This window comes from Ictalurus furcatus, chromosome 7 (assembly GCF_023375685.1).
Source record: "Ictalurus furcatus strain D&B chromosome 7, Billie_1.0, whole genome shotgun sequence".
In the NCBI taxonomy this organism is placed as follows: Eukaryota; Metazoa; Chordata; class Actinopteri; order Siluriformes; family Ictaluridae; genus Ictalurus; species Ictalurus furcatus.
In genome coordinates this window covers 23,085,765-23,105,466 of record NC_071261.1, presented here as the reverse complement: position 1 = coordinate 23,105,466, position 19,702 = coordinate 23,085,765, and the positions used below count along the sequence as shown (strand labels likewise).

At 40.4% G+C, this 19,702-nt stretch overlaps 3 protein-coding genes across 5 annotated transcripts in view; 1 reads left to right on the top strand and 2 right to left on the bottom strand.

Annotated features, from left to right (window-relative positions):
- Window positions 1-2,376: 2,376 nt before the first annotated feature.
- rasl11a (RAS-like, family 11, member A) lies at window positions 2,377-6,395 on the bottom strand. Its single transcript, XM_053629313.1, has 4 exons — window positions 4,666-6,395; window positions 4,237-4,293; window positions 4,049-4,131; window positions 2,377-3,412 (listed from the first exon to the last, which is right to left on the bottom strand). The coding sequence occupies exons 1-4, from the start codon at window positions 4,811-4,813 to the stop codon at window positions 2,942-2,944; spliced, it is 759 nt and encodes a 252-aa protein (XP_053485288.1). The 5' UTR covers window positions 4,814-6,395; the 3' UTR covers window positions 2,377-2,941.
- A 118-nt stretch (window positions 6,396-6,513) lies between these two features.
- usp12b (ubiquitin specific peptidase 12b) lies at window positions 6,514-17,953 on the top strand. The gene is made up of 9 exons (XM_053629312.1): window positions 6,514-6,941; window positions 8,919-8,999; window positions 9,399-9,612; window positions 11,135-11,409; window positions 11,852-11,928; window positions 13,032-13,115; window positions 13,324-13,521; window positions 13,662-13,740; window positions 15,619-17,953. Exons 1-9 carry the CDS (start codon window positions 6,705-6,707, stop codon window positions 15,718-15,720), a joined length of 1,347 nt encoding a protein of 448 aa, XP_053485287.1. The 5' UTR covers window positions 6,514-6,704; the 3' UTR covers window positions 15,721-17,953.
- A 263-nt stretch (window positions 17,954-18,216) lies between these two features.
- Window positions 18,217-19,702, bottom strand: part of arhgap36 (Rho GTPase activating protein 36) — a 43,997-nt gene continuing 42,511 nt past the window's right edge. For all 3 annotated transcript variants that reach the window (XM_053629308.1, XM_053629309.1, XM_053629310.1), the window contains exon 13: window positions 18,217-19,246. In XM_053629308.1, the coding sequence (XP_053485283.1) occupies window positions 19,139-19,246 (108 nt within the window). In that variant the 3' untranslated portion in view covers window positions 18,217-19,138. The remainder of the gene's footprint in view (window positions 19,247-19,702) is intronic.

Genomic DNA, 19,702 nt, shown 5'->3' with positions numbered 1-19,702 from the left:
TTCACATAAAACATGAGTTCAAATACAAAGACCCGGAACCCTTTGACTCTCCCACTCTGCATGACGATAACCATAGTGAGCTTCTCTGCATGTCTCAGTTGCTCTTGTTAGCAAGCTCTATCAGAGCACAGGAAGTCATTACCATGATGTTAAGAGACGTCCATCTTGTTGGAAGAACGCATGTTGGAGTAATTAACACTCTTAATCCTACCAGTCACAAATGTACATTTGTGACCAAAATTTGGTTTTAAAACTGAAAAAAAAAGAAAAAGAATATATATATATAAACCTGTGAAGGTCTGGTGAACTCCATGCCCAAGAGGGTTAAGGCAGTGCTGAAAAATAATGGTGGCCACACAAAATATTGACATTTTGGGCCCCATTTGGACATTTTCACTTAGGGGTGTATTCACTTTTCTTGCCAGCGGTTTAGACATTAATGGCTGTGTGTTGAGTTATTTTGAGGGGACAGCAAATTTACACTGTTACACAAGCTGTACACTCACTACTTTACATTGTAGCAAAGTGTCATTTCTTCAGTGTTGTCACATGAAAAGATATAATCAAATATTTACAAAAATGTGAGGGGTGTACTCACTTTTGTGAGATACTGTATATATAAGTGAAATGAATGCTATAAATTATTTTCTGATAAACATTTATGTGGTGTAATTGAGCCATTTGCTTCAATCCTGTACCTAATGATGAAATGAAGATCATGTCTGCATCATAGCTCCTTAAGTCTAAATAAGGGTAGGTTGTTTTGGGCAATTAATCAACGATGGGGTAATGTGATGCTCCCCAAAGTGAAGTGCCAACCCAAAGTTGATTATTTTATTACAACAGCACATACTACTACACAGCATTTTACAACAGTTACATTTTAATTATAACTTAAAGAATGCCAGTTTATAATTCTATTTAATGTTGTTACAAGTCTGTGAAACATTCTTTTAGTTCCTGTTAGCACTTACATTATTACTATAAACAGTCGTTCCCTTACTCGCCTGTGTTTCTTGAAGGCAAAAAAAACAGTTTGGCATTTTGCAGAATAACCACAAAGCACATCCAGAACATCCATCCTGAAGACTTTCCTCTAACTGGAAAACTTACTGACTGTTGCAAAGGGTGAACACCTGAGAAACCGTACGTGCGTTTCTATGTTAAATAACAGCACATTTTTCAAAAATCTACATTTTGTAAATTATGTGGCGCTTCCACCATAATTTACATTCCCTGTGAATTAACTGTTACTATAAAAACAATGGCATATTAAGATGAGATGGCCGTAATAATATAAACTTGTGACCTGTGAATTAGAGCCGGCACTACTTTCAGAGCTGCCATTATAGAAATAATCAACACCTTCTGCCCAATCAGAAACGACAATTCAACAGTGCCGTGGTACGATGTGGGAAACACAATATCTCTTTGTAAAAATAAAACGAGAAATGTAACACATAATAAAGCCTTTAATAGTAAAACGTCATTTTAGACAAATGTCATTTTTAAGGATCTGCAGAAGCCCTGAACATCTGTGCAAATACTAATTTCATAAATATTAGTTTAAGACAAAGGTGAAAATGTGAATGTGCTCTTCAGTGAGACGTACAACAGGTAGAAACAGAGTTCACTGGAACTCAAACTGCAGTGCACAAAGTTCAACTCATCTGTTCATTGTCAAGCTCAATCTACAGAAAATGAAACTTACCGTTGTTGCAGACAATGACTACGTATGTTTCATATAATACACACGGCGTAAACCAGAATCAGCCAAAACTTTGAAAATAAAAACGAAGCCTTTCTTTTTTTCAGATAAGTGCCAGCAGACAGCCCACAGAGAAAGAAACACGAAACGCATGGGCAGGAAAAACATAATATTTTTAAAAATGTGGAAATGATTACAGAATCCTCTATATCCCTATTTTGTTTATATATAGGCCAACATATAATGTGAGCAAGAAAAAAAAGACCTATAATTGGGAAAGAATGCATGTGCAATGCCTGCATGGCTCCAATTATGCAAAGGAATTTAGTAATAAGGAAAAGAAATTAAAATACAAAATGTATCAAAATGTCAATTTTACTTACACATTTTCTTTGTTTACATCAGATATCAGACAGAAAAATGAGACACGCTGCAATGAAATCTGCTTCTTATCAGGACAGGAAAAAATCAAAGGTCAGTGGTCAAAGGAACAAGATTCGGGTTTCAAATGCTGTTTGCAGTGAATGAACATCACATTCTAGAATTTCTTTTACAGGAAAGCAGCTTCGAGCTGTAATCCCCCTTACAAGTTGGGAAAGATAAATAAAGGAATGAGTGAATGAAATATAAAACATTCACCCAACCTCCGCTTTGGCTTCACACAGCCACAAGTGGGTCAAAGTTCATGAGAACCACCAGATGCTTCCTATATATGGATATCAGGGAATCTTAGGAATAACTTTATAACCAAAAATAATTGCTCTACATTATGGGCAGTAATTCCAAATACAAAATAATATTTTCCATCTAAGGGTGTTTAAGAGCTCTACTTGTCTAAAAACGTACTATACTATACAGCAATAATGAAAAACCAAGGACAGGCCATTTTCTTAGCCAATCAAATTCATCACACATGATCACTGTATTTTTGATGAATGATAAAACATCTGTAAAAAAAAGTTATGGGCTAAAATCCCAAATTGTCAAAAAAAAAGATATAACAAAGGTTGTATCTTTATTTATCATGAATATATTATTATGATACATCAATAATGATATATCATAACATATCATTCTACATAGTAGTGTTCTTCCAGACAAAGGTTGCCTTTGTATGAAAATCAACATGTTTATTGCTCCCTTAGTCAATACTGCAGTGTAAAATAAAGTTCGCATACATATTAAAGTAGACACTAATGGGTCTGTGAATCAATCATTGGCGTTACATTATCATCACACTGCAGTTGTCGATTTTCCTCTAGAAGAGAGCACTTGCCGGAATCTTCTCTTCAGCTCTTGCATGTTGGGACTCTTTGGCCGCACAAGATGCAGTCCGCCCCTCCTCTTCTCTCCATTCACCCCTCCCAGTGCCCGGCTCACCTCCTGGCACAAGTGCAAGAATGCTGCCTGCACACCCTCATGGTTCTCCCGGGCTGAAGCCTCAAAATAGTGTCCTCCGAGCTCGGCTGCCAGAGCCTGGCCCTCATCTGTAGGTACCTGGCGCGCCCGCAGCAGGTCGCTCTTGTTGCCTACTAGGATGATGGGGATGTTGCCACTTGGATGGATGCGACGCACATGCTCATAGAGTGGCTGAATGGTCCGGTAGCTGTGCATGTCCGTGATGGAAAAGACCAGCACGTAGCCATCTGCCCAGTAGATGGAGCGGTTAATCTGTTCCTGGCAGTACAGACCCTCTGCATCATCCTGAGAAAGAAATGCAGAAGAAATATATAAAGGAAAGTAAAAGTATGACTTTGAGTCATACTATTACTAAGCTGCAGCAGTGGAGAAAAATTCTGGAGGAGCACTTTGTTTTAATGATTGCACAAGTTTGTGTATCCACGTCCGTTTGTTTCAACATCGCATTTGTGCCTCAACACAGCAAGTCAAAAAAAAACTAAAGTATGCCAAGACAAGCAAACCAAACTGACTACACTGCTAGAAAAAGCTGTCCAATGTCAGGATTGATGCGTCCTGCAGCACTGGGTCTGTTTGAGGCCATATACTGATATGTTTAGAAAATGAGGCAATACAACTGAGGAAAAAGCATTAAGAAGGGAGTCTGGACCAGGAAAGGTTTAAACTGTGATCGGAGCTGAAAAACACTCTCCCCCTACTCACTATAATGACCCTCTGACTCAGAACACCCTCTTTATCTCCACTCCCACATTCTTAGCCTGCAGGCAAAATCTTTGAGCTAAAATTATTACCCCCCCCCCCCCCCCGAGGTTCATCAGAAGCCTGCCGAGATCCCGGAAATAAGGACTGCCTGACCTACATGACACCTAGATAAGATATGGAGCGAGACAGGATGCACACCTTCACGATGCATTGAATTACCTGTAATGAGACACAGGGAGTGTCCTGCACTTGTAGAGAAACCTGCTCCCCATCAAGATTGATCTTTCTTGAATACAAGGCCCCTAGAGAAAGAAATATTTTGAGAAGGTTTTTGTTGTTATAGTTGCTCGGTTTATGGTTATAAATGAGTGTATGTGATTGAATGTGTGTTTGTGAGTGGGTGTTACCTGTGTTGGCTTCATAATCACCGATAAACCTCTTGGTCAAAAATCGTACTATTAAGGCTGGAAATTTTCGTTGAAAAAACAAAAACAAAACAAACAAACAAAGAATTTATTTTAATTCACATGTAACATGATCAAATAATTAGCCACAAGCATGAATATAAACATATGTGTGTCGCCCCCTGGAGGACAACTTCTCCTCAATCCAGAAACTTTCAATTCAGTTTCAATTTTCACATTAAAGTTTTCTGTTGAAGCTTTGTGCTGTCTTGTATACAAGGATTTTAACACACTACACAAAGGTTATGATAAGAGATGCTGATGCATATCAAATCCCTCAAGAGCAACCATTTGATTACTGCACCAGTAGTTGGATCTTCTTTTAAAAGTTTGAGATACTGTATAATAACAGAAAAAAAGCTCTATTGTTACCTGTTTTCCCGACGTTGCTAGCTCCAAGAACGACTATTTTCACATTTTTATTAGGCACACAGTCCAGGCCTGGGTACTCCGGTATGGGGACTAGCAGAAAGTTGCCAGAGCCGGTGCTCATTGTTCTCGGCTGCTCGGGAAGACGCATTTAGAGACGCAGCGACTTCATCCGAGTGCCTGCGAATTGATGGCAAATCCTAGATTTTCCCAACAGCCCTCTCCCAAGTCTCCAAAGTCTCCCTCATAATGTGAGCACGGATGACTGTGCACGCATGAAGGAAATGATCTAGACAAATCCTCTGAATGAGAAACAGTCCAGGAGCACTCCGGACAGTCTTATTCCGGCGGGTTTGCTTCTCAAAGGCTCGTGATGTCAGTCAAATCCGTAGAGAAAAAGACCATGATCCTGCGATCCCAGGCAGAAAGTGGTGTGTCTCCTCATGCAGCGGTGAGTTAGTGTCTGTGGATCCCGCTGCAGTTAAAGCAGCTCCACGAGAGAGCAGAGCTGAGCAGAGCTGAAAGCTGAGCGAGGGGCACAGGGCCGGATGACACCCATGACAAAGCACACTGCTCTGAAACACTGCGCTCTGACACATCCGGAACTCAGAAACATCCGGACTGGACTCGAGGAGAAAGGAAAGGAAAGAAAGCAAACGGTTTTATTGATATGCGCAATCAATATGTTGCTCGAATATAACATATAGCCTAATATACTCATAAGATAAGATAAGATATGATAATACTTTATTAATCCCCAGATGGAGTAATTTGGGGAGAATGGAGAATGAGATGGAGAATAACACATGTATTAGGCTAGAATTCATTTTACAATTAAAAAAAAAAAAAAGTGAAAACAGCCATGCTGTTAAACTCATTGTACTACAAATTAGGCTAATAGAATACAAAAATTCAATTCAATTCAATTCAGTTTAAATTTTATTTTTATAGCGCTTTTAACAATGAACATTGTATCGAAGCAGCTTTACAGAAATATATAAACACAGGATACAGATTTTAAATGTGTGAATTTATCCCTAATGAGCAAGCCGGTGGAGATGGTGGCAAGGAAAAACTGCCTAAGATGATATGAGGAAGAAACCTTGAGAGGAACCAGACTCAGAAGGGAACCCATCCTCATCTGGGTAACAGTGGATAGTGTGAAAGTAAAGGGAAGTTCATTGTGGTTTTTATATGTCTGTTTTGATGAACTGATCCACTGTTCACTAAAAATAACCAGACAAGCATAAATATCCCTCCAAAACAAACAAACAAACAAAAAACCTACTACTGCTGCTACTACTACTACCAGCACCACCATATCATCATCATCATCATCATCATCATCATCATAATCCACTGTAGCTATCCATTTTCCGCACACAGGGTTGCAGCAGAGACGTGGGACACCCTGGACGGGCTGAAAACCCATCGCAGGGCACAATCACACACTACAGACAATTTGGAAATGCCAATCAGCACACAAAGCATGTCTTTGGACTGGTGGAGGAAACCGGAGCATCTAGAGATAACCTCCAAAGCACCTGGAGCCTATCCCAGGGAGCATCGGGCACAAGACATGCTACACCCTGGACGGGGTCCTAATCCATCGCAGGGCACAATCACACACACTTTCACACACCCATTCATACACTATGGACACTTTGGACATGCCAATCAGCCTATCATGCATTTCTTTGGACTGTTGGAGGAAACCGGAGTACCCGGAGGAAACCCCCAAAGCACAGGAAGAACATGCAAACTCCACACACACAGGGCGGAGGCAGGATTTGAACCCCCAACCCCGTAGGTGCGAGGCAAACCTGCTAAGCCATTATTATTATTATTATTATTATTATACATTTCCATCGATTAATTATTTTATTTTGAACGACATTTTAACCTAACCATCTTAATTATTTTTTTTTAATTGTGGGGTTTTTTTTCTGTTCCCCAGTCAGCTCCAGCTCTATGAGAGTCGGTCACATGCTTCCTTGTCAGAGTGGATACGTTCTCTGAGCTGCGTCTCATGTGTACTGCGCATGCGTGAAGATGTCGCGCATGCGTGCTGCACACCGGACAGGGACGCAGCAGCTCTTGCAGTGACAGGCAGGCGCTCCTCGTTTCGTGTCCAGCTGCTGGACAGGCGAAAGCTTTTTCACCGGAAGTCCAGCCTTGTGTGGCTGTCACGCTTTTACAGCTGGGGTTTGGTCCAGTATGGCGGCAGACGGATGGAAATACTGATGACAGTCCGAAAGATCGCCTCGATATGTACGATGGTGGGTTTTATTTATTTTTTTTCTCCGAGGTTTCTCTGTAGCCGTTAGCGTGTGTGTGTGTGTGTCCACTGTGTGTCCACTGTGTGTCCACTGTGTGTCCACTGTGTGTCCACTGTGTGTCCACTGTGTGTCCACTGTGTGTAGCCGGTGTTTTGGTTCAGCTAACAGTACGGGAAGGTAAACAGCTAGCACGCAGAGAAACCGTCGCATCCTAGCACACAATATCTGCTCAAAGTTTACCAAGCAGGCGACTTCTCGTTATTACTGACACAGCGCCGCCGAGATTGTAATTCCGCTGAAGGGAATATTTGTTGAGAAACTTATTGAGCTATTTGGAGCCTTAACAAACAAATATATAAATCAGCGAGTTGGTTTATCAAGCTGAAAATAAGTAAGCTAGTTAGCAGGCTACGGCTAGCCCCTGAGCTGTTAGCTTAGTGGAGCCAGCCTGTGTCCGTGCATGATTCAGCCAGGGCGTCTCCATGACAAGCTTTAACCTGTAGTAACCTGTCTTTTTAAAACAACAACATCATCAATTTCTGAAATTATAATGTTATATGGGTGAACACACTGCGTTTAGGAACACAGGAGTATTTCATTTGTTACGTTTGAAAAGGTTAATTGATTCTGCTCTGTATGTGTGTGTGTGTGTGTGTGTGAGAGAGAGAGAGAGAGAGAGAGAGAGTGAGAGTGTGTATGTGTGTGTTTTCCTAACTTCACATACAAATATTGCACTATAACACAAAGCAGTTAGCTTGTGCTGGGATTTCATTTAATTTACGTTAAATAGCTAACATGCTAAACGTCATAGCTAGTATCAGCTCACACGGCAGAAGTGCTAATTCAGAGTGAGTCATCCTGCTCCTGCATTGTTGTTGTTGTTTGTTTCTGTATGGGATTGGAGACAGCAATGGTCTCCCCCCTTTCAGTGTTTTCCCCTCCTCACCTAAATGGTCCTTTTCACTTTTTCCTCTGTATGTTTAGTGATAATATAATCCTTGTGTCCGTCTGTGTGAGTGTGTTCTGTCTGTCCTAATGTCCAAGGTCATACTGTACATTCTTAGAAATGAAGCTACCAAATTGTACTTTTCCTAATCACTGGCTTGGCATAGCGTACCTTTTTAAAGGTAAATTTAGGCACACAATTGGACCTTCTGGACTCTAAACGCTAATTAAAGGTACACCACATGCAGCTATGCAGCTTCCCGTGTAAAATGTAAATATTAAGACTATAAAAGATGTACCCTTGATGGTAATAAACAAGGAAAAGTACAGTTGTTTATTTTTGTAGTATTGACACCCATGATTTCTGACAGATTCATTAACTCTCGTAATTAGGGATGTACTAATTAGACACTGAGTATTGTGACTTATCTTGACCTGATATGCTGCACTTGTTTTGGATCCATTTTTTTTTAAACTGACGTGTTTTGTGCTATGAATGCCTACTACGTCGACAGACACAATTTGAGATGATTCGCATAGAAGCTTGTAGAGGCTCAGATTGGTTGTCAATAACGGTTCAGGATCGGGTATCAGCCGATACGCAGAGCCATGATATTGGTATAAATCCAAAATGGTAACAGTAGGAATGGTGCGTCATAATAATAGGCTTTGTAATCTGCACAATCCGCTTCACTGACATCAGGACTGGACTCCATGTGTGTCACACAGGCTATACACCCTCAGGCTATACTTAAGCTTTGTGTTGTACATTAGATGACCGGCCGTTGTTTCCTTTGAGACCTAAAGTACAGTGCCTTACATCTACCTCTTGAGCTGCTGTGCTCCTTGCAGGTGTTCTGGTAGTGCTAAACATATGTTTCCCAGTGGATGTGCATCCTGTTCATGTCAAGCTTTTCTCCCAGCAGGATGTTCCTTTTCATTTTACCATGACAGTCCTGTCAGCTTGTAACTTACAAGAGCGAGAGTGTGAGAAGAGCCTGAGATTATAACCCTTGTGGCTGTGTTTTTCAGGGCGCCAATGCCTCAGCTTTGGAGAAGGAGATTGGACCAGAACAGTTCCCCGTAAATGAACACTATTTTGGTCTGGTTAATGTAAGTGACCACCTCTTTTTTTCTTTCTTTTTTTTTTTTTTGCATCACTGTGTAGACTAACCATAAAGCTATGCTAAATATATCACTGACATATGCAAATCTGGTGCTGGTCTTTGGACCATATTAGTCACTTCCACTTTAAAAAAACAAAACAAAAAAAAACCCTTGTTCTCATCTACACACCTAGCAGCTTATCTGGTTGTTAAAGCCTCCTGCTTTAAAAGTGATAACAGGTTATGATTAATATTTACTTCCTGAATGAAAGTGTGTTCAGGCCCTTATATACAGCTAACCAGCTTTTGTCTGATGATGTACTTTTTTTTAAATCACTTCTTCACCTCCCTGGCCTCTCCTCTCGCTTCCTGCTTTTTTTTTTCCTTTCCTTTTTCTTTTTTTCAGTTTGGCAACACCTGCTACTGTAACTCAGTGCTGCAGGCTCTGTATTTCTGCCGGCCGTTCCGGGAGAAAGTGCTGGCCTACAAGGTGCAGCCACGGCGCAAAGAGAGCCTTCTGACCTGCCTGGCAGATCTCTTCAACAGCATTGCTACTCAGAAGAAGAAAGTGGGAGTCATCCCTCCTAAGAAGTTCATCTCACGGCTGAGGAAGGAAAATGGTAACGTATAAGTGTTTGTTTAAATTGTTGTTCAAGGGATAGTTCACCCAAAAATGAAAATTCTGTCATCAATTACTTACCCCGAGGTTGTTCCAAACCAATAAGACTTTTGTTCATCTTCGCAACCCAAAATGAAGACATTTTTAATGAAACCTGGGGGATTTCTGTCCCTCCATTTACAGTCCATGTGACCAAAACTCTGAAGCTCATAAAGGCATCATAAAAGTAATTCATGTGACTCTGGTGGTTTAATCCTAATTTTTTGAAGCGATATGAATGATTTGTGTGTGCAAAAAAAAAACCTAAAATTAAGTCTCTTCCTTGACAAAAAATGCAAGTCCTCCTTTATGTTGAAATCTGCAGACATCTTTGTTCCATAGATTGTTCTACGTGACTCAGTTTGTGTACAGCATCTGTCTTCCTCTGCTGTAAACAGTGCAGAGCATTTTTTTTGTCAAGGAAGAGACTTAATTTTAGGTTTTTTTTTTGCGCACACAAAGCATTCGTATCACTTCATAACCCCAGGAGTCACATGGATTACTTTTACAATGCCTGCATAAACTTTTTGGGGCTTCCACTGTAGATGGAGGGACAGAAATCTCCCAGGTTTCATTAAAACGTCTTCATTTGTGTTCCCGAAGATGAGTGAACGTCTTATGGGTTTGGAACAACATGAAGGTGAGGAACTGATGACAGAATTTTCATTTTTGGGTGAACTACCCCTTTTAAGAGTGACATTCATATCTAGACCAGGTGTTTAGCCCTCCGCAGGAAGCTGATGGAGTGGAGGGTTGAAACCACTAATAAAAAACCAACTAATTTAAAGTTAATTTGAACTTTTTTTTTTTTTTTTCCCAATGAACATTCAAAAACTCGAACTGGCCTAAAAAACCTAAAAAAAAAAAAATAGAGGTTCTAGTTCATTGTCTACCAACCAGCATTAGGTTCAGCATGGAAGAAATGATCATATCAACATGGTTCCTTCTTACTGTCTTACCAGTTGTTTGTTTAATCAAATGGTTTATACTGCCGTTGTTAATATTTCTGACAAAAAGGCTCAGTGGTGGCTCATCAATAATGCCAGGAGGACAAATCCACACCGTGATGAAATTAAAATGACTCACTAGGTTAAAAATAAGAAGAAACGAAAATAACATTGAGGGGATGTTTGTAGATGTCCTAAAATGAGTCAGTACCCAGTGTAGTTGAAAAATATTTGCCGTGCTGCTTTAATGCCCTTAAATAATCACTGTCGTGTTTTAACAAATTAAACTGCAGGCTGAGAAATCAAGAAACACAGTGTTGTCTATAGTGGCACAAATTCAACTAATTAACCAGCCTATTCTAAATTTTTATTAACCCTTTAATAATTTTAACCTTGCTGTAAGGTTAAAGGACACTGGAAAGTACAGTTTGCTTGTATGTCATATAAATTCTGCCACACTGCATTCTCTCACTCCGTGACACTTTATTGTGTTTGAATTAACGCATCACTCTGCCGTATATATGTTTCCTGTATTAGAGTTGTTCGACAACTACATGCAGCAAGATGCCCATGAGTTCCTCAACTACCTGCTCAACACCATCGCTGACCTGCTCCAGGAGGAGAAGAGCCAGGAGCGGCAGCAGAACGGCAAGGTGGTACAGAATGGAGGAGGAGGAGGAGGAGGAAGTGGAAGTGGGAGCGGGAGCAACACAGGAGAGGCAGAATCAGCCGAGAAGAACCAGCAGACGTGGGTGCACGAGATTTTCCAGGGCACACTGACCAATGAGACACGCTGCCTCAACTGTGAAGCGGTGAGCTGAATAGAACGGGCTGTCTACCGGAGAGCTGTCTACTTCCTGCTCTTGGGCTAGTTTAAATTTTGATTCATTAAAGCTGACAGATGGGAGTGGATGTATTTTCTTAGCATGTTTTGTTGAGTTTTTATTACCATCGTTTAGATAGAACAGTTTTAGCATTTCATAGTGCACCTAGGGCAGTCCCTGCTTCCTGAGCAACATAGTAGAAGACTTTAAAGAGGATTCAATAGATGAAGCTAAAAATGTTTCGTTATAGAGATGGAAGTCATCCATGCTTGGGTAAAAACATTTAATTTCATATCCCTTGTATTATATCTTACGACTAGAGCCTGATGATTATGGTTGGATAGTCCAACAAATCTGTACAGTTCATAAACGGCTTTTTAGCATAGGATTATGGAATATGTTGATGGTTACTTTAATTTTCACCCCTTAGGTAAGCAGTAAAGACGAGGACTTCCTGGATCTCTCTGTGGATGTGGAGCAGAACACATCCATCACGCACTGTCTCAGGTAAACCCAACCACCTAGACAGAGGTGCATCAGCTTAGCAACTTAGAATAACATATCCAGTATTATTTGTTGCATTCCTTCATACAGAAAGCACTTTAATGCTATGCCCAGCATTCTCAGTTAGCTAGCTAGCAAACGTTAGCTTTTAGCAATCCCACAGACACAACCAAAACATACCACAACAGGTTTATGTTTTCTCTCATGGCCACATTTTTGGGGTGCTACTAGGCAATGTAAAGCTGTTCATTTTTACAAGCCATAGGCAGGAAGAAACCCCCTGTTCACCGGTCGCCGGTTTCCTTCCTATGATGTCATCCGTCTTAGCTGCTGTCGGCTTAAGTTCAACTCTGAGACGTGAGCGCGTTAAAGGCAACGGAGAGTGAAACAAACTAAAGGCTCATTCGTGACCAGAACGACGACATCTGCTACTACAAAAAAAAGCAGTGTGTAGATGTCTTTACAAAAGTACTCGCATACGAATAAAATGTACACCATCCGAATGAGACAAATCTTATAGTTTATTCAAAGAACTACTTTGAGTAAATGGAATGGCGTAAACGTAGTGATTTACTACCCATCTCTGAACCTGGCATTGAACACACAACTCAGGTATGCATATCCACCTCAGCGGTATGGCAATAAGTTTATTAATAAATAACAGCAGTAAAAATATTGCTCTATATTAATGCCATTATACACTTTTCTGAGTCTCTATATATTGTGACTGCTTTTATAAATGTTATTGCTCACTGTGAAAATCTTATTTCTGTGCCAATCCTCCATTTCTTGATTTTTTTTTTTTTTTTTTTTTTTTTTTTTGTGTGTAAATGTTTAATATCTTAAAAAGGTTTTAGTTTTAAGAATATGGCTCTACTGTTTTGTTGCCACTTCAAAAGTGCAAAATCTTAGTACTGTTCCATATTGTGTTCGCAAAAGCGAAAATGTCTTCATGTATTGCAGTATTGTATTTTCGGCATATTATCCACCTTGTACTGTCTTGGCTCGTGACTGTCACTGTGTTTACATGAGAATAAAGAGCTGTCAGTGGATTTTAAGCACTGTGAATTACTGATGTAATAGATGTGAAATGTCGCTCTGTGCAGGGGCTTCAGTAACACTGAGACATTATGCAGTGAATACAAGTACTACTGCGAGCAGTGTCGGAGTAAGCAGGAGGCACAGAAAAGGTAAGGCGGACTTTTTGCTCTGGATACAGATACAGTCTTTTATAGGTTTCTTAACTCAGCAGTTGCTGTACAGCTGCTGGACACAGCAACCGTGTAAATCCCATTAGGCTTGCATGGCATGCGTTGTGCCTCAGCACTCAAATCGGCTAAAACGCAACACCGGATTTCTGTGAGAAGAGCTTACTTCTTTTTTTTTCTTTCTCTTCAGGATGCGTGTGAAGAAATTACCCATGATCCTCGCCTTGCACCTAAAGCGCTTTAAGTATATGGACCAGCTGCATCGCTACACCAAACTGTCCTACCGTGTGGTCTTCCCTCTGGAGCTGAGGCTCTTCAATACCTCCGGTGATGCCACCAACCCGGACCGTCTCTATGACCTTGTGGCTGTGGTGGTGCACTGTGGGAGGTAGGAATTTATTCAAGACCACTATGGCATTCATCACTGCCATGAAAAACTCAGTGAGATCAATGTGCTTTGTAAAATTATGGCTTTGCTCATACAATCGGACTGCTTTCAGATTAGTTTATTTCCTTGGTCTGTTTCAGTGGTCCAAATCGTGGTCATTACATCACTATAGTGAAAAGTCATGGCTTCTGGTTGCTGTTTGATGACGATATTGTAGAGGTAAGACTGAATGCAAGCTATTTCCTTTTCGTGCTATAGAAGTCTATTTTCTACTCGTTCTGTGAATTGAAAAGAGGATGTGGTAGGTGAGCATTAAACATGATTTGCTTTAAAACAAATGGTGGTGGTTTCTGTTCAACACCTTTAATCGGTGGAAATCTTATTACATCTGAAGTGTGTGTGTACACTTGTGTAATTATTGTGAGAATTCAGTTAAATGTTTGAACAGTGGGAAAAGACCCTTAATTCTCAGCATCATGTGGTGAGGATCGATTGGTTTCAGCATCTCTTAGCTATTGGTTTGGACTATTGTGTTCTGAACTACATATCACCCTGCAGTTCTCGCCTGGTTTCCCATTGAAGCTAGGCAGGGTTGAGTCTGGCCAGTAACTGGATGGGAGACCTCCTGGGGAAAACTAAGGTTGCTGCTGGAAGTGGTATTAGTGAGACCAGCAGGGGGTGCTCACCCTGTGGTCTGTGTGGGTCCTAATGCCCCAGTATAGTGATGGGGACACTATACTGTAAAAACGGCACAGTCTTTTGGATGAGACGTTAAACCGAGGTCCTGACTCTCTGTGGTCATTAAAAATCCCAGGACACTTCTCATAAAGAGTAGGGGTATAACCCCGGTGTCCTGGCAAAATTCCCCCATTGACCCTTATCTATCATGGCCCCCTAATAATCTCCATCCCTGAATTGACTACATCACTCTCCTCTCCACTAATAGCTGGTGTGTGGTGGGTGTTCCTTGCGCACTATGGCTGCCATCGTATCATCCAGGTGGCTGCTACACACTGGTGGTGGTTTGAGGAGATTTCCCCCATACAATGTAAAAGTGCTTTGAGTGCCTAGAAAAGCCCTATATACATCTAAGGAATTATTTATTATTAAATTCTTTCAGTCTCTTCCTGAGTTATTTGTAATTTATGAATGATGGATTATAAGACTGAAATGTCTGCTTTTTTTTTTGTCTTATTGCCTTTGCTCAGGTAACATAAATTGCGTATTGGCAGAAAAGTGTGTATCTCATGCAATAAAGGAATCAGTATGCAGGTGAAGGGTATGAATTACAGAAGCACCATCTGTTATTTGTGTTCTTGTGACTACTCTGCACATTAATTGTTTAGTCTCCTGCTTTAGCAAAACCACAACAACAAGGTAGACAAAACCGTAAACTGCGACAGGATTTCTTACGGCAAACGAAGTTGCATGTGCGTGGCTGTTTTGTCTCGGGGGAGAGGAAATGTCATGTCTGCTCTACAGAGCCTGAAGGACAGCTATATGAATTAATTCAACAACGCAAGCTGTTTTCAAACACAAGCTGTTCAAGCAGTATAAATGTTCAAGCAATTTCAAACACAAGCTGTGGTGAAGCACAGGAGTGGTCTGCTATGAATGCAGGAGATGAAAATATTGTGCTGTTGAGGGTGAAGAATCATTTGGCTGCTTAGTGCCGATCTTAATGGATTAGCGAGGCTCCAGAGTGCATTAGAAGAAGAACACGGATTAGCTTTTTTTCCCCCCACTGTGGGCCGTCTTTCCAACAGACCAAGAGCTGGAAGTGGATTTTCCATAGTGCACATGCCACCAGTCTGTTGGGATTCCTTGCAGATCTACTTTATTTCCATGAGGCTAGCCTCATGCTGCTGGTAGACACCAGTCTGCCAGTTTCTACTCTTTTACCTCCTTTCATTAGTGCTTGACTTGTGTTTCTGTTTTGTCCTGAGACTGTCTTAATATCTATTTAACTCTTCACATCAATAAGTTTGAAAGGATGTTCACAGTGATGTTTCAGATTTGATCTTTCTCTCTCTCTCTCTCTCTCTCTCTCTCTCTCTCTCTCTCTCTCTCTCTCTCTCTCTCACTCTCTGTGTTTAGAAAATAGATGCCCAGGCGATAGAAGAGTTCTACGGTCTGACGTCTGACATTTCCAAAAACTCAGAGTCAGGCTACATCCTCTTTTACCAGTTCAGAGACTGAGCCAGTGGCAGCGTGCGAATGGGTCCACTTTGGCTTTGTGAAAGTCAGGCTGAGGCCGAAGGCGGGGCTTGGGCTACGTATGCCCCCGCTTCAGACCCTCTCAGCCGAGCCCCGAGTCATCCGTATGAGCCTTTGCACTGGAGCAGCCAGCAAACAGAAGGCAGGAGCAGTTGATTTCCAGAGTGATGTGAGTGGCACAGTCATCTCCATACAGGCGTAATGGAAGTTTGGAGGTTTTCAATCATTAGTCATCCCACAGACACACACTCTCCATCAGTCACAAAGGGGGGAAAAAAAACTCTGATGGCATAAAGATGGGCACTAAGGTTATGGTTTATGTGAAACCAGTGATATGAGGAGGTTTGACGTTTTGGCATTCATTTTCTGCAGGACACTTTGCTTTACACTCTGTCATGCAGGTGTGTAATGTAAAAGCTGATGTTATTATGGCGCAGAGCAGATTACGATAAATAGAATCACCTGTAAACATCTCGAAAAGGTTGAAGACACTCTCATTTACTAGACCGTCATCTGCTGTGAAAACACGGCACGCTTTTTGCCCACTAGGTATCCAGCTATTTATGATCATCTCTTGTAACTAGAGTAGGCTTCACGATATCATGTTATATGTGGCAATAATATGATGCACCTCTCGGTGACATGGCTTGGCTGGTTTAGAGTCATGTTATTTTATTGTGTTTTTCTTTGGAAAGACGTAAGCAATCATTCACAGGATGTTCTTTGGGAAAGAAGCCTGTGGGTTGCCAGCATTGTGGAACAGAGAGGATTGTGGGTACGGGCTCAGTGCCGGTACTGTGGTTTAGTAATAAGGTTGGTTTGAGTTTAGCTTTTGGGATTGAGCCATTTACATTGAGATGAGCAAATGCAGTGCTTTGATTGTCATGGAGTGCACACTTGGTGGAACACACACTACGACAGTGTGCACTTTGTAGATTGTAATATTATTTAATAACGGCACAATTGGATACAAAGGCATCACTTGATGATTATTTATCGCTATTGCTGAATAGTCCTGCGTTTGACGATTCATTTCAGCGAGAGAGTTTGTTTCACAAGGGATCCAGACTTTGCTTTAAAAGACCTGGGTAATTCATGGCTTTAAATGATTAGCTAGAATCTTGTACTCATTATCTCCAAGCCACTGTTTTCTCCTTCTCTTTGTACTCAGTAAATATTTAACTGGATGTCTTGTGGAGAAAGGAAGTGAAGCAAAGCATTGCAGGTCATTTGTTATGGTGTGGCCAGGAACATGTTCCCAGAGCAGTCTAACCAAATGTTATTCTGAAAAGGCAAAAGAGAAGAGTTATGGGTCGCCAGAACAGGCTAAAATTCCCCACAACCAGCCATGTCTGGATTTCACAAAAGCATTGAAGTGCAAAGAACAACATAGTCATGTGACAGTATGAGCTGTTTGTAATGCTCATGTGCAGTTGCAGTAATCCCAGTCTAAGGTCATTGTAGCATAGATACAATTGGTAAATATTGGTTGTTGTGGACTACTTTTTTTTTTTTTTTGTGTGCCTTTGCTAGTAAACATGTCCAGTCGCTGACATGAAGGGGGTGTTGGAGGTGAGTGCTGTCCCATTCTGCTGGTTCCCAGTTGATTAATAGGCTCCATGAGCCAACTTGTGGCTTATAAACGCGTCTGCAGGAACATGCACATACCAGACATTTTAGAGTCGTTATCTGACTGAGAAAGGCACAAATGCCCTCATAACCTTGCAGCTTAATAGTACGTTTTAATTTACTTCCCCAGTCCTTTGTTTGTTCATCTAGACCTCTTCGTCTGCACATTAATATGAACTCTGTGTGTGTTTTCACTGAGATAGGGGCTCCAGGAGAATTTCAATGAACACACTTAGTTTCTCATTGCTTCTCGTTTCACTTTTTCCTTTTGGACGATTTATCTGTGAGGGTTTTAAACTGACTGTGCTGCTGACTGAATTCCACAAATCATGTAGAAATATGTATTACAGCTGTTATAAAGCTTGTATAAATGTTATAAATGGCTGGTAAGAACAGGAATTTTGCGAATGATGATGCCACACTTTAAAGGAATATCCCAGTGTTTTTGTTTGTTTTATTTTTTAACCCAGTGCTATTGCCACGGACAAGAACTCCGACATGTTTCTCTAGTGAAAAATAAAAGTCAAAATATGTTTGTTTAATGAAACTCGTTTCTATTGGGAGTCTAAGGGCAATTCTTCCGGAAGTTTTTGTTAATTTCTCACTTCTTGTCTGTAGTAAATGCATACGCACTGCATATGCATGGAGATTGGGGGAAAACACTGTGAAATGCCTTTAAGGCATGTACAATTATGTACGCTGATGTAATGTGCAATGTTGTATTTATAACATTTTATACTTCTTTTATAGCAGCCTTAATTGAACTATTAATGTTAAAACTGCGAGTGCAGTAAATGGATATTTTATATCTCCAATTTAAGTAAACAGAGGAATGGAACAAGGATGAAGCTGAAAGTGTTTTTTTTTTTTTTTTTTTTTTTTTTTTTTTTTTTTTTTTTTGGGTCTACTTCATAATTTATATAAAATTCTAGGTTTATATTTTCATATATGTTTTGCTAATTATTCTTTCATATGGAATGCCACTGGTGCCGTGGACTTGAACCCACATTGTTGCTACACAAATGTATGGTTTAGAAAAATTCTTTTCTGAAATGCTGTAAGCTGCATCCCAATGATTGTTTTGTTTAATGACACATCTAAGCACTGATCATAGTAAATGAATGTTGATTAGATTTTGCATTAAAAGCCAGTTTGTTAATGTTACTTGCAAGCCTGTGTAATGTAGCACAGGAGCTCTGTGAGTCATGTGACCGCTCACCCCCTCCAAACCACTGCCTGTCAATGTTGCACTTTTGACAATGTACAGATTGTAAGAAAAAAAAAAAAAAAAAGAAGAAGGTTATAGACTGAAATATGAAGTGTATGGACTAAATGAATGATGGTGTTGGTTCCCAATAAAAGGAAAGAAAAAGAGACATCAACTACTTTTAGGTGTGAGTATTGTATTGGTGCATAAGAAACAGTTTGAAAAAAGTCCATTAGCCATGTTTGCATTGCTTATAACGGATTATATTTATTGATGTAGTGTCAGTACAGTATGTTGTTCCATCAGATGTTTTAACAGTTTTATTTTGTGTATAATTAGACAGTTTTTATAGGATTATGCACTGTGGCTTGGGCCGCGTCCATACATTCTCTTTTCACCCATCAGAGAGATTTTTGGTAATGGTTCCCTCCTTGTGGTTCAGTGTGTGCTACTACGCCATCTGTGTTCATCTCTGCTGCCCGTGCCACTCCACTTGGACAAAATAATAATTCTCCCAAAGTAAAAAAGGAAAAAGAAAAAAAACTGTGAATGGTAGAAAAATGCTTATATGATCTCTAAAAAAAGTTCACCTTGCCATTGTTTCCCGCTGAACTTTTTGCACGTTGAGTCTGGTCGCTGAAGAAGTTTAGGAGAGAAGGTCTTCTGGATCATCTGTAAGGAAACAATGCAACAGCATCTTTTTGGTCATCTGATTCATATTTTTTTTTAAAAAAAAAACAAAAAACAACAACAAAAACAATCACTGGACAAAAATTAAGATTATACTTTTATTCGAAAGCAGTGTGAATATCGGTACACAAATCTCAATCTCTGAAGGAGATAAAAGCAGCTGCCTTGGCCAGAAGACCACAGAGTTTCTGAAATGAGGAGGAAACTTGAAATGCACTGAAATGCAGCCATGGGATAATAAAAACGTTACTTTCAAAGTTAGAGCAGGAAAAAGTAAACTGCAAAGGCATACTGGTATTAATTCCATTTCAAGTCTGCAAATTATGGTTCTCAGATTAAATGCAGTCCAAATGCGCTCTTCCGTTAAACCTGTGAATATTCTATATATAAATATCTGCACTGATGTAGAGTCAGCTTTAACATTTCTCACGCTCAAAT